General features: G+C 38.8%; 1 protein-coding gene across 2 annotated transcripts in view; it reads right to left on the reverse strand.

Moving 5' to 3' along the window:
• The window catches only part of LOC147688482 (UPF0764 protein C16orf89 homolog), a 555,634-nt gene that overhangs the window by 77,303 nt on the left and 453,656 nt on the right, over window positions 1-24,675 (reverse strand). For both annotated transcript variants that reach the window (XM_086941376.1, XM_086941377.1), the window contains exon 6: window positions 18,104-18,208. In XM_086941376.1, the coding sequence (XP_086797502.1) occupies window positions 18,104-18,208 (105 nt within the window). The remainder of the gene's footprint in view (window positions 1-18,103; window positions 18,209-24,675) is intronic.

Consider the following 24,675-nt stretch of genomic DNA (forward strand, 5'->3'; position numbering starts at 1 on the left):
TTTTGGGACCCCCATTTTTTCTCGGCCCCCGCTTGACGAAACCCCCCCAAACTTTCAGGGGACGCTCAGAAACAAAATGTGCCATTTTCCTGAAAATTTCAGCCAAATCCGTCCATCAACGCATTTTCCTGAAAATTTCAGCCAATTCCGTCCACCAACGCCAAAGTTATTCAACATAGAATTTTCAAAAATCCCTATTCAAAAAAATCCTAACTATATATACCTACTGGCGACTGCCAGTAGGTAATATATATATATATATATATATTCAATGAAAAAACCATAGGTTATAGACCATATATAGTTAGGAATTCGCATTTACAAAACCTTATTTTACTCGCACAAAACCATTGAAATTCCATATATAGTTAGTTGCACTAACTATATATCGCGCACCCGCAATCCACTGCTGATGATGTCACATATTACATCATTCATGACATGGTCAGTGACATCACTGATGACATCACTGATGACATCACTGATGACATCTCAAATGACATGACTGATGACATCACTGATGACATCTCATTTGACATTACTGATCATATCACTGATGATATCATTCATGTGATAATACGATGAACCTCTTCAGACTCTAATATAACCTTAGATACAATCAGTGTAAACAGACACTCACAGACTGTCACTCATCCATGGAGTTACTCACACACCTAGTCAGTCATGCAAAGAATCAATCACACCTCCATTTCCTCAACTATACAGTTAGACAAACTTTACTTATTCAAACATATACTAACACATATTTACTCTCTTATACAATCCCTGATACAAGTTCACAATGATCCATACAGCCACTCACACATTCACTGGCTCTTATGCACAGTTATTTATATATGTCAACTCTCACATGTACTGTGCTTTACATATGTACTTACTTTGACATGTAGCACTGAGATATCCATTCACTCACCAATACACTCATGCACACAGTCAACCGCCCATACAGCTGTTTCCACATGCACTTTTGAAACCATACATTTAGTGAATCAACTGCTCACACATCTATGCACAGAGTCATACACCTCCCAGCCACCCACAAACACACACAGTCTCCCATACAAATACTTGGGCAACCAATCAATAACCCATATAGTTACTCATATAGCTACTTATCAACACATGCAACAGTTTACAGAACAACAGACATAATGATGCACAAATTAAGACAGTTTAGTCACTAACCCATGCACTCAGTGAGACACATTTAATCACTCACTCATACAGTCAGTCATGCACCTACTAAATCCTTCATCCAGACACTTATACATCCACTCATTCTTCAATATGTAAGAGATATTTTAACTTTACAGAAACATACAGTCACTGGATGTTGTCATCAGTGATGTCATCAGTCATGTCATTTGAGATGTCATCAGTGATGTCATCAGTGATGTCACTGACCATGTCATGAATGATGTAATATGTGACATCATCAGCAGTGGATTGCGGGTGCGCGATATATAGTTAGTGCAACTAACTATATATGGAATTTCAATGGTTTTGTGCGAGTAAAATAAGGTTTTGTAAATGCGAATTCCTAACTATATATGGTCTATAACCTATGGTTTTTTCATTGAATTTCAATGGTTTTTTAAATGCAAATTTCTAACTATATATGGTCTATAACCTATGGTTTTTTCAGTGAATTTCATTGGTTTTTTAAAAGCTAACATCTGTAGCTGTAAAATGTATTATTCTTTAAATCCCAAAATATATATAGATATTTATTGATAATTTTTTTTAAATATTTTTTTCTTCGCTTCTAGTTCGCGAACCGGGAAGCTTTCCGTTAGCTCATCTTGATGCCGCGATCTAGTCCGCGAACCGGTCAACGTTACGTTAGCGGAACAGTGACGCGTCGCGGAAGCGCGACATATCACGTTATCGCGTAATGCGTCTAATGACGCGTCGCGTTAGCGCTCCCGGAAGTGCTCCGGACCGCGAACCAGAAGCGATCTGGGACGCAGCGCGCGCCGCGTAACGTAAGCGGAACAGGTCATGTGACTTGTTTATCAAACTTCTCATTGGTTCATTTCACTTTTGGTTTCCAAATGATGTATGACTAGGTCATGTGACCTAAAAATAACACTTTTCATTGGCTCAGAACTTTTGTTTTCCCCAAATCATGTAAACCCCTCCTTATTTCCTCACTCTGACTTTCATCTTGGTGAGAGAAAGACCATTTATCTGAAGATCCACAATGGCTTCCATTCTTGCTGCAGCTGGTGCACCCCCACCACCACCTCCACCTCCTCATAAGAAGAGAGGACCACCTAGTCAAATTATGACTAACAGAGAGGAGGAAGATGAGGAAGAAGAAGAAGAGGAGAGAGAGGAACAACAATTTGTTGATGAGTTGCCCCGGGTTTCTAAACGAAAATCCAGTTTCATCTGGCAGTTTTTCACCATCCCTCCTGGAACAAAGAAAGTGAATGCAAAATATGCCACCTGCCTCATCTGTGACTACAGATTGTCGAGAGGCACAGAAAAGAAGTACAGTATGGGGAACTATACAATGCATCGTCACATGAGCAGGTGGCATCCCTTGAACTACAGCCGGGCTGAGTTAAGGGATCTTGTAGACAATCCGACGGCAACTCCTGTGGCAAGATCTACATCTACATTGTCTTTGACGGGAAGAGAGGCACAAGAGACTGTGCCAAACATCCAACCTAACTTCCAACACATAAAGTTATCTTGTGTTTACTGTGGTGATATGCTGTCATATGGCAACATGAGTGTCAACCTCATGAACATTGCATATGAAAATCATAAATGCCCTAATGCACCCAAAAAGTAATTTTCTTTTTTTTGCTCCAGTTGAGCCGTTTTGAAAGCCTGTTTTTTGTTGTCTCCCCTCCATAAAAAAAACAAAAAAAACATAAAACAGTTCTAAAAATACAAAAAAATCAAAAAATGTTCAAAAAATAAAAAAAAATATAAAACAACAAAAACAAAAAAAAACAGTTCTTTTCAGAACTACCTCCCCTTTCAAACAAAATTGCTAGAATGTTTATCACTCTGGCAAGCTCTATTTCTTTTGGTTCGCTTCAAGTTCGCTGACCGGTTCGCGAACTTTAAGCGAACTAAAAAAATATTTTTTTAAAAAAAAGAAGAGTTAGTATAAGGGAAGTAATCAGAGAATAATGTAAAAAGAAAGACAGCTAGAGAGAGTAAATGAGAGATAGTGTCAATGACATCATCAGCAGTGCATTGCGGGTAAAAAGAGTGGAAAACATTTACCTTATAATTCTTGTTACCTTTTTTAAATATTTTTTCATACTTTCAATCTGTAAAACAAAGAACAAACATTTCAAAAAATATTAAAACATGTATTTAAAAATTAGAAAAGACAAGGGAAAAGGTTCAAAAACAAACAGTTTTTCAACAACTTTGACATTTACAGAAGTCTCTGCTTCTCTACGTCCCCTACACAATCCTAAAGATATATATTCGAAAGAAACTGTATCTTGATGTTGCTGAACTGAGGCCTATTTTGGAACATGATGTTTTTCTTGCACTGCTAATGTCTCACAATAGTGATGCAATAGCAGCGCAAAAAAGATGTAAAGCCATAATAAAATTGTGTCTAACATTGTAAATGATTGTTTTAGGATGCAAATAAGATGTGTGCTTTCAAGAGCTTTCTTTGAGGTGAGGCCTCTTTTTTTTATAAAAAAAAAAACACTACCCAGAAGTACAGCACTCTAAGCATTAAAATTGATATTTACAGAACTCAGCTTACCCATATGTACCACACATTTCTAAATGTATAACATAAGGACAAAAAGCATAACATTAATTATACATGTTAAATGGTTTATTTTTGCTGTTCTCAGAATGTATCAAATTTCACTTAAATCAGTGACTTGAAGGTATTCATCATGTAACAGCGGGGAAAAAAAAACACAATCAAAATGACTGTGTTTAAAAAACCCATACAACCTAAGAAATCTGATTTCAAAACTTCTTAAAATTAACTTACTTTCAATGACGTCAAACGATCTCCTATAAACAGCATCCACTCTGTTGTGCTTTAAATATTTTCAGCCCGCCACTTTCTGAAAGAAAACCTCCATCGATACGTGAAATATGTTACATAGAAAAAAAACTTCTCTCATTATATCACATGTTTCCACTAGGCCAAATCATGTTGCCGTGATTCGCAAGTCTTGTAATTCTTCCAATCAAATCCCGACATTTTCTATTTTCGCAACTTTCAAAAATAAAATATTTGAGATTATTTTCACAATCCTGGACTACTAATATCTTAGTCTTCTTTGTCACTCATGTTCTCCTTTTCCTATGACACTGATACTGCTTACTATGAAGCAGACTTACTTGCATCAGGTTTATATAGTTGGATTTTTAATCGAGACAGCATTGCAGACTTACATTCCCTCTACTTAAAATTTTGGTTTTAAAAACACCAGGTAAGAATTTTTAAGGTCAAACGGCAATTTTTTTTTGAAAGTTACAACAGAATCATTACAGAATGACCAGCCGTTTCCAGACTTTAAGTAAGCTGTATAATGTCCTGATGTTGTTGATGGACCATCGTGATAGATAATTGCTACAGTAACAAAAGTCCTCCCTGATATTGACAGCTGAGAAGCCACAAAATTTTTTATTAAAGTTGACAATTTTGATCCATCAGGCCTACATCGTTGAATCATTAAAATGACATACTGGCCATATCTACGTATAAATAATGTTGACATCATATCACATTTACATTGGCTACACTCCATGTTGTGATCCGCTGCATTTACTAGCTTATTAAAGGACACTGATTTACTGTCTGGCAAAGTTAAATATATAAATCTTTCTGAGTCTACACTAGTAGTACTTGATACCATACAGTTCTCGCAGTCATGCTGCCATTGATAAGAAAGCCCAAACAGTTGATCTACATCTACACCCTCAACTTGCAATATATCAAGCATATACATTAAAAACTCCTGACAATCTTGCTGATTATTTTCAGAGAAGTCTGTTTGACCTGAACATTCATCTAAAAGATAACGAACTTCAGACACACTTTCTACTTTTGTTCGATCACTGCTACATTTCTCGAAAACAGAATTCAACAAACAGCATAAAATTTGTTCTGAATTCAACAGAATCTGTTCTTTTAAACTCTCTAGTGAAAAGAGAACATTAACCACTACATTTGCATAGCAGTTGACACCAGAACTGTTTTCAAATTGAAAACCAACAACATCTTCAACAGAATCCACTTTCTTTCTGCTAACAATTTTCGGCTCATTGACTTTTGGTCTTTTTGCAACAACCTCCCTACTATTAATGCTATTTCTACGTTTCCGGCATACCACACGTTTCTCAAACAAAGGATATTGAGGCAAATGTGGCGCATACTCTCTTCTTAACCTATTGTATTCCTTAACACAATCTAGATCTGCACAAATGTTTGTGACATCACAGTCAATCAAGTACAATCCCGATAAAGTTCTAACTCGTGACAATGCCACATATGCCATACCCTCCTTGAACACAGAACTGCCAATATTCACCAATGCACAGTCTACACTTAAACCTTGCGATTTATGGATTGTCACCGCATATGCCAAGCAAACAGGAAACTGTTTACGGCGAACATATAAATCTTTAACAAGCAAAAACCTAGCAGAACAACGACCAATTTGCTGTACTTCCTCAATGCCATCAAATTTAATTCTTAAAAATTCTATTCCATCTCTATTTCTGTATTTCTCAAAATCAACAACATTACCCATTGATCCATTTACCAGACCTCTTTCTACATGTAAATTCCGTCTCAAAATGATTCGGCAATTTAAACACACATTCAGAGTCTTTTCAAAACCCGCTGTCTTAGATATAGTCTTCTCTAATGAATCCAATTTTGATTTCAAATTATCTGACAAAATAATTGTTGATCCCATATGCTCTAATTTGTCGATAGCTTCCAGTTTCACAATGTCTTGCTTTTCTAAATTCAACATTTTGTTGTTGAAGATGGCACATTCTGCAAGAGTTGGCATGAGACATATCCCGGATTTCTTCTCAGTAATTTTCTGAAAAATATTCTCAGGCACAATCTCTTGTTTGGGATACAAATTTGACAGTAACCGTGCATTTAAAGCTTCTTTCCCATGCTCGGTCACTTTTCCAATTCTAATATCTTGTAGAATATTCTTGTAATCTTCATCCTTTGCCTGACGCATATTTTCATGCAGTTCTGCATAATTGAAGTTTAACCATATATTGACGTTGCCAATGCTCCCTAGGCACTTCCTGGTATCTTCATGCGTGAGTATTTTGAACACAGGTTGACCTTTTACTGGTGTCAGCTGTAGAAGATCTCCGAAAACAATAATGTGTTTCCCACCAAATAAGACATCATATTCAGTTTTAAGTACTTCTTGCATTCTCAAATGCACAAAGGCAAGCATGACATTGGAAACCATGCTTACTTCGTCAATGATAAGTAGTTTCATTTTCCTCAAAACTCTTGAAACTTCACAGCAAGCATCTCCAGATAACTTGTTGTATTGTAATTTGTTGTCATGCTCCACCGGCAGCATCAATAGACGATGCAAAGTAATACCTTTAATATTATGTGCTGCCAGTCCAGTAGGAGCGGTGACAACACAAGACAGCGATGACTCAGTCCTTTCCTGCAAATAACAAGAGATTGCTTTAATGAGGAAACTTTTTCCAGTTCCCGCTTCTCCACTCACGTACAGTCGGACAGGCTTCAACGACGTACACGAGCACTCTTTCTTCTCATGACTTAATCCGTGCTCAATTTCCTTCGTAACTTCATCATATATTTTCCTCTGCTCAACGTTGAGTTGTTTTTCCAAGTCTTGTAAGTTAACTGAATCCTCCTGAGCATGTGCCATGGCTCTTTCTACTTCATTCATAGCAGTGGCAGCTTCATTTTCGATAATAGGTCCTCCAAGTGGATCTTGACTCAATGAAACAGAACTCTGACTGTCCTGAGAACTGTCTCTGGCAATCTCGGCTGCAATCGTTGCTTCCTGCTCAATTTCCAAAGTTAGCATTTCTTGATATTTAGAAAAAGCAGGACATTCTATGGACTCCTTGGCTGCATTGAAAGAGTCTTCGTAACAGAGGAAATCTCCAAGCAGTTCCTCTTCTGCACGCCAAGGCTTGAAAAGTTGCAAAAGTGCATAAAAGAAACACTCCTTTTTTTCTGGAGATTCGCCACTTAATTTTCGATGGTTTACTAATTGGCATTTTCTTTGCTTGACCAGGCATCCCTCACTTCCAATTACAGCATACACTCCTTTCTCAATATCTTCTTTGATGTTCCTCTTGAATATATAATTTTGGAGAACCTCATATAGACAAACATTCTCAAGGTGACTGCTTCGATTTGGATAATATGTATCCAACATGTTGGTCTTCAAAATGTCGGTACTGTTTGGTTCCTTTTCTGCCAAATACTCAATTTCCCGAACAGGTTTTAGAACTCGATTTCGCGTTGCAGCAAGACCAAGACTCGCCCAAACGAGACTCCTGGATTTGGCATAGAGACTTGCTGAAGACAATCGATCAGAACATTCGTAAGCTCCGATTTCTCGATGCGACAACATCTTCAGACTGAAACTGTACAACTTCTTGCTGAGGCTCTTTTCATGGGAAATGTCCTCCCACATATCCTTCAGTTCGGTCTTTTCTTTTTTGGTGATGTAAGATGTCACATACCGAGCCACAGCCATACAGTTGTCAGCCACAAACTGTATATCCATGTTGGCATTCCACATGGACAAAATCACTGGGTTGTAGTCATTGATGTACTTGGACTCTTCGTTCCTTTTCAAATTGTATGTATTCTTGGGTGATTTCCTCGTCACATTATGTCGCAGCGAAGACATCAAACTGTTCACTCTTCCTTTAGAAATCACCGGTCGTGGAAAGTTGAAACGACATTTGGTGTAGAACTTGTCCTTGTTTCTGAATTTACGACGACAGTACTTTCCACAACGATGGCTTTGGAAACGTAGAACTTGTTCTCTTAGACTTTTCTTCTCCGTTGCGTTTGGAACAGCACACGTAGAATACTGTTCGATGAAATTCATCACTAAGTCATCCGGATCTGTTCCAAATTTAGGTGCATCCTTGATCCACAGCAACATATGTATATGAGGGGCACCTCTTGCTTGATACTCCTTTCTCCAGAAGAAATCCAACACCTCTCCAAGAGGTGGATTCTTTTTATTTGTGATGAAAGACATCATAGCTTCAAATCTATGATTGAAGTACCTGCATACATTCACAGGATCCAAAGAACACAGTTCTCCAGGTGTCTTGAATTCAATGTTTTCAATATTTCCATTTGCCTCTCGTAGAAATTCAAGTAAGTCATCCCAGCCATACTCGGCACAGCTCAGAGTGAGGAACCATGTCGGAGTTCCTAAGTTCCTCAGCATACATTTTAAATCACCATGACGACGGTACCAGTACTCATTAGTACCACGCTGACACGCCATGAGATTAATTAAGTGAGAATCCAAAATACTGTCTTGGACATTGACTTTATGCATAAAGTCACTTGCCGAGATGTTTCGCATCTGTATACCACTTTTTAAGATGTGGTTCACTGCATATGAAAGTCCAGACAGATCGCTTTCAAACAGGAGATGAAACAAATAGGGAATGCATTGCCGAAACCTAGGATCTTCTGCATACAATCGTAAAGTCCGGTATTCAGACGCAGGAATTTCACGAGGTCGCTCATCATATCTTCCTCCTTGACCTGTGGGAAATAGCTGTGGGAAACACCGAGCTTCCAAACTTTCCTCCCAAACACTAATGGGACTCCCTTTGGCTTGTTTCATTTGAAACAACTCAATAGCATTCCCCATGACTTCCTTGGAATGCAAAGGATGAACACTATAATGTTCATATATTTCTTCACTTTTAGAGGCCTCTACTTTCTCAATTTGGCCAGCACACAAATCGCTATCCTCTTCATCACTTACTTCCTCTTCTGCAACATATACATTCTTATAGTACTTATTATTTTTCTTCAAATACACTGTTGCCTTTTTGACTTTCCTAACATCCACTAAATCTTGCCATATTTTCTTATTCTTTGTCGGAACCCCATTAACCAAGATAACCAGAGGTTCCTCTTCCACTTTTTCTATTCCAATTGTGTTAATGTTTTTGTTTAAATCTAGAGGCAAATAAACAACTCTTCCCTTTAATCCTCTCTGTAAATCTGCTGGAGGCAACTTCCCTGTCTTTGGCTCCATTCTTACAATAGCCTGAAAGGGATGGATACTTTGAATCAAAATAGATTCATAAGTATTTAAATCCTTCAATTCAGAAGGAATCTCAACCAATTCCAGATTATTATGAACTGCCCTAGCAGGCATCTGGTTTTGGTTTAATTTATTACAACAATAAGTACACACACGTTGATCCGATCCCAAATCAAAATAATTTTCTACCATCAAGTATGTGGCAAAATCCTTCCATTCACTATTATTTTCCCTTTCACTTTTTGCATATAAATCCACTACCTTAGTCTGATTCTTATAATAAGTGCGTCGACAACATACACAAGTGAAATTAGGCCTCTCACTTGATTTCATCTGAAACGTGGCAATTTCCTTCTGAAAATTATCTGTACTGGAAACCTGTACATTATCTTCCACATTACCCTCTACTTCAGGGTCAATTTGAACATTCTCATCTTTACTACCAAAGTAACAAAACTCAATTTCTTCACAAAGATTCTTCACATCTATTTCAGAACCATGCAAAAGAGCAGCACATAACTGTTTAAGCATAATTGCTGGACTCTTAGCATAATACAACATTCTCACTAATTTTCTCACTTTATTATGATGCACTGCTAGCATCCTGAAATGATGAAAAACACTCTGGCATACTCTCCTGGAAAGACAAGCCAGTGAATGACCACGCAAACCTGTCATTTGTCTCACTCTGCAAGGATCTAAATCTTGCAACAACTTCATTTTCTGCTTCAAACTTTTCTTATTAAATGTCCGTATAAAATCACAAAGCAAATTGATGGAAACCTGTCGCACACTGCAAATAGAACTACACTTCCAAATGTACACAGGACCCTTAGGACGTCTTCCTAAAACCTCATCACTTAGCGCCTCTTCTGTCTCTGTTGTCACAAGTTGTTCTTTTTCAACTGGACAACCATCCTTCACTTCATAAGCTCGACCACTGATGTCAACTGCATGCACCAAATCATTATCCTGAAAATAAGTCTCCTCATTAAAAAATGCCTCAGAACTTGAACTATGCATCCATTCTCCAGAAAAAACTTCACAAAAGTTAGTACGATTTACTACTCTCTTCCATCTACTTTTTGTTTTGAAATCAGAAATTACCTTGCTTAGTTTCCTAATTCTATTGATTACCAAAATAAACAACTTTCGCTTGATTTCAAAAGCATGATCAATAATTTTCTCTACATTTTTCTTCTTCCTATAAAATGCCGCTTTCTGTTGGCCTTTCTTTTTAATATTTTTCAATAAATTAACTAATATCCTATTACGGAACATTCGTTGTCGAATGTCCCTAAACTGTTGTTTCCTTCTACTATCATGCACAGAGTTATCTCTTCCTCTACCAGTAACATTTGTGATGTGTCTCTCCTTTCCATTTAAATTACTTTTCTTTTTGTGAACAGACACATTTTTTTGAGCAAAATTTTTTTTACTACAAATATTTCTTAAGAATGATTTCGTGCTCTTACCCGGACCTTTCTTGGTGTTTTGACAAGTATTTGGGGAAGAGGACTGCTGCAATAAAACATCATCCTGCTGTCTTTGACGTTTTCTACCCTTTCGTATTCGACTTCTGGAAGGCATTTTCCAAACTATGAAAGAATCTGCAGTTCACTCTGTGAAAAAATATAATATAAAATGTTATTAACCACTATTACCAAACAGTAAATAAATAACAGTCATCTAAAACTTAATGCCGTACTAATTATTTAACATAGCAAATATTTTCCACCAGCACTGCATCACAAAAATGACACTCAATGGTACAAAACAGGCATACAACACTCATAAATCACTCCCTAATATTTTAAATCATTAATTCAGGATGACGATAAGATGTAGCCTATCTAAAGGTTTGTTTAGGCCCAGATCTTTGGACTGGGGTGAATGTGTGTCATTGATCCACATTCAGTCCATCACCTGTTTTGTTTATTTGAGGTGAAGCCAACACATGGTTGCAGATAAGATTTTCACTGAAAAAAAACCAAGGTAAAAAAACATGTGAAGGCCTACCAATGAAGTAAATCATTAAATGAAAACCAATACATTTCTGGAAATATGCACTACTAGTGCTTCATAAGATGTTTTGGGTCATATTTATAAGTTATTTGAGTATCTAGTATGCTATTTTACATTCTTCATGGTGCAAATTTATTATAAATACGCTCCCACCTGCGGTTGGCAAATTTAGATTTTGATTATGGGAGTTAGATAGGCATGTTAATAATTTCCCAAAAATGGTATATAACCCCAAACAACCTTTGAAGCAAATGCTCTTAGCCATGTTATCCACCTCCCATTGGATAACATGGCTAAGAAGTGCTTGCAAATGTGATAATAAAAGGCCTGCAATGCATGAATATCGCAGAAAAATCAGCGATATTCATGCATTTTCCAACAAATGCTCTTAGCCATGTTATCCACTTCCTATTAAATAACATGGCTAAGAACTGCTCAGGGCCCCATGAGGAACGCTTTCCATTTAAAAAGGGAAAAATAACATCAAAGACACTAAAATGCCTTCTAAATATGAACCCAAACAACCTATGAAGCGATGTGAAAAAAAACGGCCACAATGCATGAATATAGCAGAAAAATCAGCGATATTCATGCATTTTCCAGCAAATGCTCTTAGCCATGTTATCCACTTCCTATTAAATAACATGGCTAAGAACTGCTCAGGGCCCCATGAGGAACGCTTTCCATTTAAAAAGGGAAAAATAACTTCAAAGACACTAAAATGCCTTCTAAATATGACCCCAAACAACCTATGAAGCTCTAACAGTACATATCCTGAAATTTAATTCATTTCAAAATTCGTTTTTAAACACAGCATATAAATCAATTGTATACCTGCATTCATGAAGAAATAACTAAAAATGTCCTTGAGACACATGAAAGTGTTTTCTGGAATGCCCTAGCACCATTTTTGGGACACTATTAACATGGCTAGGTAACTCCCATAATCAAAATCTAAATTTGCCAAGCACAAGTGGGACCGTATTTACAAGACACTTGCCCCATGAGGAACACTTTACATTTTAAAAGGCGAACACAACATCTTAGACACTCAAATACCTTATAAATATGGCCCAAAACAACCTATGAAGCTCTAGCAGTACATATCCAGAAATGTAATTGATTTCTTAAATCGTTTTTAAAAGCAACATATCTGTTTCAGCTTACATAACAGACCATGAAATGGCCTCCATGTATTACAATATCTTGTGTTACTGCATGCCAGAATGTTACACCAAATATGCAATTATAATTTCTCTATGAAACTAATTCTATTAGTATATCACTAGAGACAAAACCACATTTTAAAAACACAGCTTTCTTCATCATTTTCTCCTTAAATCATACTATTCTCTATCTAAATTAAATAAATCTTTTCTCACCTTAGCAAATATTTTTTGAGTTTTGAAAACAGTCTCAGAAATACACCAAATTGTCTTCAGCAGAAGAAAAAGGATGCACTCCAAAGGCTGCAGCTATTGAAAGCACAGAAATACAGATATTCTTTTCACATATCTCTCATATTAGCCAATCATACCTCTTCCCTCACTTTTTTCAAATCAAAACCCTTCCCCCCTCTGCCCTGTCTGCCTTGTTTCCATAGCAACCACCTCCTGGAAGACCTCTCATGTTTGCAAATTCACACAACAATGTTTCAATTGAACTCTGAACTCTCAGTGCACCTGCGTATCCAGTGCAATCTTTCATTAATTGTTTCTTCCTTGACCATTCAAATTACATCTTTCAAAGAACACATCCATGCACCCTAACTTTCTGTTTTCAGAAATGGAAATGCACCAATCACTGCTAATGAATCATTAGCATAGTAAAACCACAGTTTTTTTTCTTTAGAAACTCCTACTGTTTCAACTGCCCTTTCATTACCACACTTCATCTGACTGCAGAACAACCTTCTTCCACCATGTTTAACGTCTGGATTGTTGGACATAGTTACATCCACTGGGCTCAAAGGTATGCTGAGAGCAGAAATTTACACAACCTCAATTTACAAGATGTGGAAATTAACTGGTTGGGCCAAAGAGGATTAAAATGTCACCAATTGATTCCATTGGTGAAAACCTTTATGCATTTGCCAAAACCTGACCTGTTAATAGTGCACTGTGGAGGTAATGATTTGGGCACTTTGACAGGGGTAGGTCTGGAAATGCTTTTAAAGGACACCTTGGAGCAATTAATGGCACTTTTTCCTCAAACTGCCTTGGTATATTCCAATATATGCCAAAGACAGAAATGGAGGTGGTCCAACCAATTTTGTCCACAAATTGAGAAAGCGAGGAAGCATGTAAACAAATCTGTTTCAGCTTACATGAGAGACCATGGAATGGGCTCTCTGTACAACAATAACTTGCGTTACTACATGCAAGATATCTACAGAGGAGATGGAGTTCACTTCTCAGATGAGGGCAACAGAATTTTCATTCTGAATTTAAGACTGTGCATTGGTACCTACTTATAAGTACCTAAATGTACCATAAACCCAAAAGCTCTTCTCAGAGCTACCCTACATCTGATCACTCACAATTATTATTTTTCTCTAACTTTTTTCACTAATTTTCCACAAAATTTTTCCGCACATATAAGCCTCCTCAGCCACGCTCAGAAAACCTAGGGGGTCAAGATAAGTCTACCATGACCCCTTCTACCCATTCTAAACATTATTTGCCCTCCATCTTGTATCTTAATGCGAACGAAACACAAAATGGTGGACTCCCGTGACGCTTAAGGTTCGCTAACCGGGCAGCTTCCCGGAAAGCGGTCCTAAAAAAAGGCGGGAAAGTAATTTACAGAAAAACGACTAGAGACACTCTCACCAAATATAGATTAGCTCATACTACATAACAATCCCTTCCATTCTCACAAATTTCATTGAAATTCCATTTAGCCATTTAGCCTGTAGACCTCTCCAAGTACCGTGAGGTAAATTACTTCACAAAACACATCTGAATTGTTGGAATTGACAACCAATGAAAATGTTACTTTCATTTTCTACTTTTATTACCTGACATTTGATTGGTTATATACCTGTATATATATAAAGGGAGAGAAGGAAACACAGCCATTTTGACTACTACTTCTTGTTGTACCTCCTATTTCAAAAGCTTCAAAAAACTTCAACTTCTTTGTGAAGGTAAGTTATAATTTAATATATTGTGCACTATGACTTAATATAGTAGACTTTTTCTGCTAGATATACACTATCCCTCTGTAGTAGTAATGTATTTAGATAGACTTCTCTGTTATAGTTATCAATGGAGTAAGGCTTGTCTTGGTTAAATCACATACACTTTTTTATAGTCCTATTTCCACTCTCATACTATACACTGCCAAAAGATAAATTCACTGATAAAAACTGCCTATCTAAAATTAATCCCAACAGTGCCCTATCTCTACTAATATATATTTTCTTATTCAAAATTTCAGGCAAAATGGAAGGCGAACAACAAGTTTCATTTTCGATTGAACTGAAGGAGAGCAGCCAAGACAAACTTGATGACTTTATGGATGACAGTAGAGACCACGAACTTCTACAATGTGTTGAAGCAGTAGACAACTTGCTTCAAAATGAAAAACAATTACACCCTATAATAAATTATGACATTTCTGACAATGAAATGTTAGAAAATTTAATAAAGTATGAAACACAATCATAATAAAAAAATAAAATAAACAAAGAAAACAAAAAAAAACAAGAAAAACAACAAACAATTAACATACAGTATTAGAAAAGTCTTTCATTCTTTTATCCATAAAGTTCGCTGCCCAGAAAGCTATCCGGTTCGCGAACTTGGCGCTTACCACGCAAAAAAAAATTTTTTTTTTTGGACCCTTCTAGGCCCTTTTAAAACCTCCACATAAAACCTAGGGGGTCAGCGAGGATCTACTATGCCCCCTTATGGTAATTTCCCCCCCTTTGTTTTGGCCTCCTCTTGTCTCTCGATCCTACCGAGAGACAAGATGGCGGCCGCTCCGGACTGTTTAGAATGTTGACAGACACCGGAGGGCCAATCAGCTTCTCATCGCAAAGTTCCGTTACGCGAAAGGTTCGCTAACCGGATAGCTGCCCGGAGCGCTGTTACAGATATATATCTTGATTTAAACGTTAATTTCTCAAAATCCACTGAAGCACATATATTGAGACCTAGCAAAGGCACATCAGGCTAACAGTCCCTACAATTTTGCCAAGTTTCGTGAAAATCCATTCAGCCGTTCGGGCTAAAAGTGAGTCCAACCGCCCTATGGAAAATAACATGGGAAAAACGCGTTTTGGGACCCCCCTTTTTTCTCGGCCCCCCCTTGACGAACCCCCCCCAAATTTCCAGGAGCTGCTCAGAAACAAAATGTGCCATTTTCCTGAAAATTTCAGCCAATTCCGTCCACAAACGCCAAAGTTATTAGGCATAGAATTTTCAAAAGTCCCATAGAGAAAAAATCCTAACTATATATACCTACTGGCTATCGCCAGTAGGTAATATATGTATGTATATATATATATATATATATATATATATATATATATATATATATATATATATATATATATATATATATATATATATATATATATATATATATATAATGTGTGTGCTCTTACAAAATCACTGGAGTTAGCAGTTATATAAAAGTATATAGAATCCACTCATTGCTTTATAAGCAGAGCACAGTAGTATTAATATCTGTGTTCCCTCCCTGATATGATGCTCAATAGTTATAACCTATGGTGAAAAAAAAATATCTTAAAACATGTTGAGGTCAAGATTGCATATTCTCCCATTTGTATATTCTCCATATGTAATGCTCATGTGAACATGGGGTTTAATTTGTTCTTCAATACTCTCTGGTCAATATACTTTTTCATAATATCACCTAGCCCCAGTGGGTTGTAATTATTGCTGCAGGGATGAACCTTATTTTATAACACCATTAAATTAATAAACGTCATATTACCATATGATATTAAATAACTACACAGTTATCCGGTCACAGTGGGCAATAGCGGTTACTCATGTTTAGAGGGGCCAAAGTCTTGATATGACAGCACTAAATTTCATTTTCCCAATCTCTTTCAACCATGCATGTGATAATCTCCATGCTAGATTTTCTAATTTCACTGTCTGTTTGTGTCTGCATCCCCTGTGTGAGTGTTAAAATAGTGAGATCAATAAAACAATTACATATCTAATATATCCAAGAACAAATTGATCAGAGACAAATTCATTATCCCGCACTTCAAAATCATCATAGTTACATGCTTTACATTTGCTCAAATGTGAGTTCCCATCCTTGATTTTCCATCAGTTCTTCCTATTTTCCTCTGCTATGTCACTACTAACAAATATGTCTTTCAGGAACTTAGGTTACTTGTATGTTATTGAAGCATTCTTGATAACTTCTTTGCAGTGATACAATCGGCTTCATTATGTCCCAATGGCTATTTAAAGGTTTTCTTATTTACCAAGCCCCATATGTGGTTATGAATCTGATTTTTTTTCAGATTCTTTCATCACTTTATGAACAAAAAGAAGCATGGCCTGTCTTTTCCTTTTGCTTTACCAGTTGTCTGCTTGATAATTTTCTGTTGGGAACTCCTCTATGTGAATCTTTTTATCATCCATGTCTCCTGCTGTTGTTCCTGAGTTTCTAAATTTACTGTAAATCAATATTATAATTCATGAAATCTTTCCAATATGTGAATATGTATAATGCTCTGATTAACTTACATGACATGAAAAGGATTAAGGCAATATCTACATTTTGACGCATACAAAATGATTGTTGATTACTAATAGTATTTAACGCTGTATGTTTGAACACCACTATTTTTATTACCTGTATTATTTTTAAATAAACAAAAATATGCTAATAACACTGCCTAGGCCAATGTCAGCTTTTGTTCCACCAGTCAGGAAGGAGGATGTCCATCATTGATCCATGGGAGTTTGAAACTTGCAAATTGATACAATATATGGTTTTAACAAATATTCTAAAAGTTCTCTGGAACTGCAGCCACAGCATTTGTTGGTCCTGTCAGTTGCAGAAAGGTTGTGTAAATTTAATGTAGTTTTTAAGGCCCTGATTATGAGTTTGGCAGTGTGGAGCCAGGTCCGCCCTTCTGCAGCACCGCCAAACCCGTGGTCGGGCTGCCCTCCAGGTCTGGCGGTCTTTTTCTTTACGTTCCCACGGCGATGCCTTAGAAAATAGGCGCTGCAATGGGAATGACTGTAAAGTCCATGCCACGATGGAACTGGGGTGCAACACATGTTCCCCCCTGCATGCACCCCAAGTCCATGAGGCACAAGGGGGCATTGTAGAGCCCCCTTTGTATCCTCTCCGCCATGGTTTTCATTGAGGTGGAACTGCCATGAAAACCCTGGTGGAGAGGAGACTTGTAATATGCTTTGAGGGACCTGGCAAGCATATTGTGGGCTCAAGATCGCCACAACACTGCCTGGTTCCCTAGTGGCTGCAGGGGGCAATGGTGGTCCGACCAATCTTATTGTAATAGAAAGGTCGGAAGACCGCCATTGCCGTGCCACTACGATTCTGGCTGCTCGTGGAACGCAAGACTCGTAATCGATCCCTAAGTGTTCTACAGTTGTGTAACTGCTAATATTGTGTATTTGTCACATAAGTGTATGGTATATTTGTTATGGCTTACTGTGTAGTTTGGTTTGCTGAGGCACATTTCAGTATTATGGTAACAGAAACCTCTTTTCTTCAACCCCTAGATGAAAATAATTCCATACTTTGCCACTTACTAATTTTTCGAAAGCATCCAGTCTCCGGATCTTGCCAACTGATAATTTTCTTCAGCCACTTAGGTTTTAGGAAGTCTGAAAACCCGCTTAGTCCACAAAACATAACTACAGAGGAAAAAAAAAAAACATATTTGTACTTTCGTTCAGTTAGAACAAAGCACTGTAAAGTGTATGGTGAATTGAAAAGTGAAGTTTGATATATTTTAAATTATTACCCATATAAATATTAATGATTTGTATTTTGAAGCAGCGGGCAGTTTTTGAATTTGAAAGAAGCCACTAAGACTTGTCAGCAATGAACACTTTGCATTTATCCTATTACAAAAAAGGGATAAGCTACCCTAGAACTGCCATACATATTCTGAAACTTGAAGATGAAGATTTGCCTCCAGTACCATGCCAGGTCATTGTCCTGGGGTGACTCAAGGGCAGTTTGGATATTCTTATGACAAGGTAAGTAACATCTTTCTAATTGTTTAGACACATGTCTATAAAACAATGGACACACATGCACCCATTCACGGTAACACCCCCTGCTCCAACACCCCCCAATTCTATAAACACTGAAACAACCATAGACCTGTAAAGGTTCATAAAAGCTTTTTTGTCTATGCCAGTTCTGCCTTCACAAGCTTTTCTAGACTGTCATAAATCTCCGGACACCACAATTCTGTGAATTTTTTGTTTAACTTTGTTTTATTGAATTTTAGGTTTTTTCACATATCAATTTGCCCATCTACAACACGATACAATTTATACATCGAAACTGTTCTAGGCAAATTTACAGCATAATTTACCTCAACAGTGAATTCCAGAGTCGTATCCAGTGTGTTAACAGTAGTTGCGATGCCTTGGTGGTTTAAACTTAAACACTTTTCAACATAACATTGATGTAACAAGGAAAACAGTACATTTACCCTTCCTCTCAGGCTTGAGTTATTAAACTAGTGCATGACATCAGTCATCGTGCATCACTATTACGTATCGCCGTTCAGCCCCCTCACCGACAACACTTTATTGTGATTTATCCTAAATATATGTTCCTGTCGATACCCATGTTACTTAATCAGTACATTTTTTACCTGGTTGATTGTCAGGGGTGTACCATGTTTCCAACTCTGTGTATGTATCCGATTTGGTTATCATTTATGTTTCTATGTGCCTTGCAGTCTGCCTATTTCAGTAGATTTTACCTCTCATCTTGCTCAGATCAGCCTTCCAAAGCTTCAGAGTATCTCTGCCAGGAGGTGCAAAAGTCTGAAAAGATTGCATCTCACTCTGCCGTCAGTGGTGGCTTCCACATCCCCACTGCGTATTCGCGACGGAGCGCTATACTTTCGGCCTGTGCGTGAAAGTGATTGATACCAGACCTTCTCTGCTGAGGGCTTAGGGTATTTCCAGTGTCGATTGAGCAGGCGCTTGGTCACTTTGAGTCCCAAGTCTATGTAGTGGGACGTCACTTTGTATTTTTGGGGGTTCTGCTATAGTCCAAATATGCATATCTCCCATGACCAATCCACTGTGCGTTCTGTGCATTGGGTTAGGCATTGGTGACCCTTTCCCAGTATGACTGGATAGTTGTGCACGACCATAGCATGTGCAGTAGGTCTCCGCCTATCGCATCGCATCTTGGACATTTGGCATCAGTGCGGCCAAAATACTGGTTTACTTTGGCTGGTGTCAGATAGGCTCTATGTGCCATATAATATTGAATGAGTCGGAATCTTGCATTGCGGGGGATATGTGTAGGGCTCCCGGGAATGTACTCCCACTCCCGTTCTGTGCTGGGCCGCTCAGGTTTGCGTCCCAATGGGCGCGAAGGGAGAGTAGTTGTGTTGCCGTGTGTATTCTCAGGGAGTCCACGAACCATCTGGTGAGATGGCAGCCCATGCCTAATTAAAGAAGATATAGTAAAGTTAAGTGGGTGGCAGGTTCCTGCCTCATATTTCCCCATACCATGTGTAATGCGTGTGTCATCGCAGCATGACTCAAGAACTGGCCCCATGGTAAGCCCGAGTCTTCAGTGAGCGCTTCAAATGGCAATGAGGTGCCCATCGTTGTATAAGTTCCCCAGAGTTTGTACGGCCGCTTCCTCCCACTGGGATTGTTCTGCACTTGTGATTGCTTGGTGTCGTCTGGGTGTGCTAAGTATGGGGAGAGACAGTGCATATGGGGTTACTCTCTGTGTAATGTGCAGGCTGTGGCAGAATCAGTTGTAGGTCACCCTTACCAATAACTGGGTAATTGATTTGCCCTTTCTGCCGGGATTGAGTAGCACCATTACCTGGGGGGGGCTCAGCCCTGGCACTTGTGTTGCAGTGTCTTCTAAGTGGCATGCCCTTAGCCATCTCACCACACATTGGAGCAGTGCTGCTAAATAATATTGCTCCATTTTGGGTAGCGAGAGGCTCCCACGATAGGTCGAGGGATACATTTTGCTTAGAGTTACTCTGCTGCGCAACCCATGTCAGATGAATGGATGCATATCTAGTTCAAGACCTTTAAACAGTGTTGGCTTGAGGTGTAACAGCAAGTTCGTGAAGTGATATAGGAGGCACAGGATTACCACCATCTTCAGTAGTGCAACCCGTCCCATAACTGTTAGGGGGAGAGTGCCCCAGAAAGTCATATGCACTCATACTGGTGTGATAGCTCGCGCCAGATTGCCCTCAAGTTGGTCTTTGGGTATATAAGTATCCCAAGATAACAAAACGCTGTTAGTTGCCAGTGCACTGGCTTGCCATTAATGACCAATTGCACATCTGGAGTGGACTCCGAAAAGGGGTACAGGCACGATTTCTCCCAACTCACACGGAGTCCTGATATGTACACCAAATTCAAGCAATATTCTTTCTATTGTAGCAAAACGTAACCTGACGTCCCTGAGATATATTAGCAGGTCATCTGCATATAATGAGACCGCATGCATACCGTCACCTAAGGTCATTCCCCATTCATCCTGCGATCTGCGCAGTGACTCGGCAAGTGGCTCAATGTCCAGCCACACAATAATGGGGAGAGCAGGCGGCCCTGCCTCATGCCTCGTTTCATTGGGATCGGCTTTGATATATATGGGCCTGTCTTGATCCTAGCCATTGGTCGTGTGTAGAGCACTTTAACAAGCCCTAGAAATTAATCTCCCAGGTCATATTTATGCAGCGTGGCAAATAAGAATCTCTATTCCAGGGTATCAAATGCTTTTTCTAAATCCCTTACCATGCACCCTGAGTGTGGCCAGTTGTCCTTGGAGCCACCCTGAAAAACATCATAAGTTTAATGATGTACTGCGAGCAGGTACCAACCCGTTTTGGTTTATGTGTATTAGTTGCTATACCAGTGGGGCTAATCTACGTGCCATTATTTTGGCTAGCACTTTGTAGTCCGTGTTTAGGAGTACTAACAGGTGATACGAGCCTATCAGCTATGCATTCCTGTTTGGCTTAGGCAACAACACCAATAAGGATTCGCAAAGTGTGCCTGGCAGTATCCCTTACTCAAGCATGCTCTGGTACATTGAGAAGAGCTGCGGCGCTAGGGCCTGTTGATAGGCTTTGCAATATTCAGCTGGTAACCCATCGGGCCCTGGCGCTTTACCTGTGGCTAGTGATCGTACTGCGTCTTTTATCTCAAGTAGCGTCATTGGTTTGCCTAATTCATCTCGCTGTTCTGTTGTTACTTGCTGCAAGGTTAGGGGAAGAGAAAGGATTCCAGCTCTGCCGATTCAGCGTGGGTCAACGACGTATATACTTTGGTGTAGTGCACAGTGAATTTGCAGTGAATATTGTGCTATTTGGTGAGCAGTCGCCCCATGGTGGATTGCAGCCGCAGTACAGGTGGTTGTATGTGCTCTTGCCTAATTATTCTCACCAGTAGTCTGCCCGCCCTGTATGCTGCAGCATGTGTGTGCGCAGCATGTGATGCATAATTCAAGCAGCATAGCCTCTCCAGCACCTCCGCATGCTTTTTCCTTTGTGTGTCTAGGGCTTGCGGCGTGACACTGTGGTGCTCTAGATCGATTTCTAGCTAGATCAGGGTGTCTTCGATATGCTTTATTCCACGGTCAAGCTGGTTTCTGAAACACCAGCTCTATCCCAAGCATTGCTCACTTACTATGGCTTTGCCTGCATCTCACAACACAACCGCATCAGTGACTGAGCCTCTGTTCTTTTCAAAGCACGCATCTATCTCTGTGCCTAGTCTGATTTGCATATGCCTGTGTTTAAACTAGAATGACATGGAAAGCAAAAAGACAATGGCTTTAGTCCTAGACCTCTGTACTTGGGTGAATGTTTGACATTGTTCAGCCTACTGTCCATCAATGGTTCTTTTTGCATGTATCACCTGAGTGGGATGGGTATACCCAGGCATGGGTCCCATGCTCTCAAAGCCACTGGAGTCAAACTAGCCAGGATGATAAGGGGGGATTCCCTGAACCGGTCCTAAGATGCTTGTTTACGGTCCGGGAGAACCTGGAACTGGCAGTTCGGGCCAGACTGTTCCCATGGGGAGCAGGGTCAAGCCTGATTTGCATATTGCTGGGTTTAAACTAGAATGGCATGTGCAGCAAAAGAACAATAGATTTACGACCAGATCTCTGTACTTGGTGAATGTTTGACACTGTTCAGCATTCTGACCATTAAATGTTCTTTTTTAATTTTTCTAAAAGAGGCATTTCTAAAATAGTAATGATAAATTCAACTTTGCCAGCAAAGAGGATTTGTCATTGCTATTCCCATGATGTGAAATATGACAGAGCTACTACTTCTTAATCAGGATTTGCAGGTTAAAAGTTTAGTAAGAAACACAGAGGGTCCCACTAGCTAACCACAAAAGTGGTGGTTGTTAATCTGGTGATGCCCCAACCTTTTTTCAACGATACCAATCTCACAATAGGTCAAAACCTCCAAAGGTAGAGAGAAACACGTTAATGCGACTAATGCACATACATATCACATATGATTTCACTTTGATCAAGTTAGGCATAACAGGCAAAATGTTTTCGATTATGCATTTGTGCATTTATTCAAGAGAATTATCTTCATACAGTCATATATAAAAGAATTTTACACAATTGATTAAAAAGCATAAAGAATCAGAAACATATACAAAAAAATACAATGTTGGTTAAAATGTTCGCAAGAACAGGGGTCGACGCGGAATCACTCCTGTCAAAGTAAGATAGTAAAATGTGCTTTTTTTTCTGCAGCTAATAAACAACTAGATATACAATCTAAAATTGGTGGCTCCTATTACCAGAGCGTGAGCACCATCAGTAACAGTAGAAGGTATATATTCACTTTGTAAATATTTATATATTTTTACATGAGCAAGTGAATACAATAGGTATAACCGTGAAGGTGTTGTTGTCATTCACCTACAGATATCAGAACTCTTCTGTTACATTCAGAACCAATGAGTAAGCAGCTCGCCTAACCCGGATCACATAATCGGGCCCCTGTCCTTCCATGATTAATCTGGAGGCTATAAGTAACCCCAGGTAATAATGCCATTGCTGCATATATATCACATACTAATTTTAGCAACAATTAGGTGAAGATATACCACTAGAACTGTAGAGTCTGGTGCCTAGTAACTGTGCCTTTAGTATAACTTTGTTTTCAACAATACCAATAGAGTAACCTACCAACAATTTGGGTCTCCACTAGAGCTGACTATGTATAGATAGGACAACACTGCAGTAAGAGCGAACAGGAAATGTTTATGTAAATGTGTTTTTTTTTTAGAACGGAGCTTCATGATGAAATAGTAATTGTGTGTTTTCTTTTAGAACTGGTCCTGAAGAAGGTTTTTTAATTGTTACTTCCAACCGAAACGCCGCGTCGACCCCTGTTCTTGCGAACATTTTAACCAACATTGTATTTTTTTGTATATGTTTCTGATTCTTTATGCTTTTTAATCAATTGTGTAAAAAAAATTTATATATGACTGTAAGAAGATAATTCTCTTGAATAAACGCACAAATACATAATCGAAAACATTTTGCCTGTTTTGCCTAACTTGATCAAAAGTGAAATCATATGTGATATGTATGTGCATTAGTCGCATTAACGTGTTTCTCTCTACCTTTGGAGGTTTTGACCTATTGTGAGATTGGTATCGTTGAAAAAAGGTTGGGGCACCACCAGATTAACAACCACCACTTTTGTGGTTAGCTAGTGGGACCCTCTGTGTTTCTTACCATTATTCCCCTGGTCCCAGACTAAGAAGATAAGGGGGCCTCCTTTACTTTATATGATATAAGTTTAGTAAGGAATTACCAATGTAAACCTATGGGAAGTTTAGACCTCAAAGTAGTGAAAAAAAGGATTTAAGTGTTGCTCTCCATTAGGACAAGCAAAACCTAAAAGTACATGCCCTACCTTTTAACCCCTTCGCTGCGACGGCTATTCTGCCGCAGCGCTAAAGGGGCGGGGCGGCCGCGCGGCCGCCGCATGCTGGTGACAGAACCGCTCCGTCACCAGCTACAGTTGAGCTGTGCTGGTGACGGAGCGGTTCCGTCATGACCCGCCCCGCTCTTTAGAACGCCCGCGCAGGCGCGAAATCAGCGCCTG

This window comes from Lissotriton vulgaris, chromosome 10 (assembly GCF_964263255.1).
Source record: "Lissotriton vulgaris chromosome 10, aLisVul1.2, whole genome shotgun sequence".
Taxonomy (NCBI): Eukaryota; Metazoa; Chordata; class Amphibia; order Caudata; family Salamandridae; genus Lissotriton; species Lissotriton vulgaris.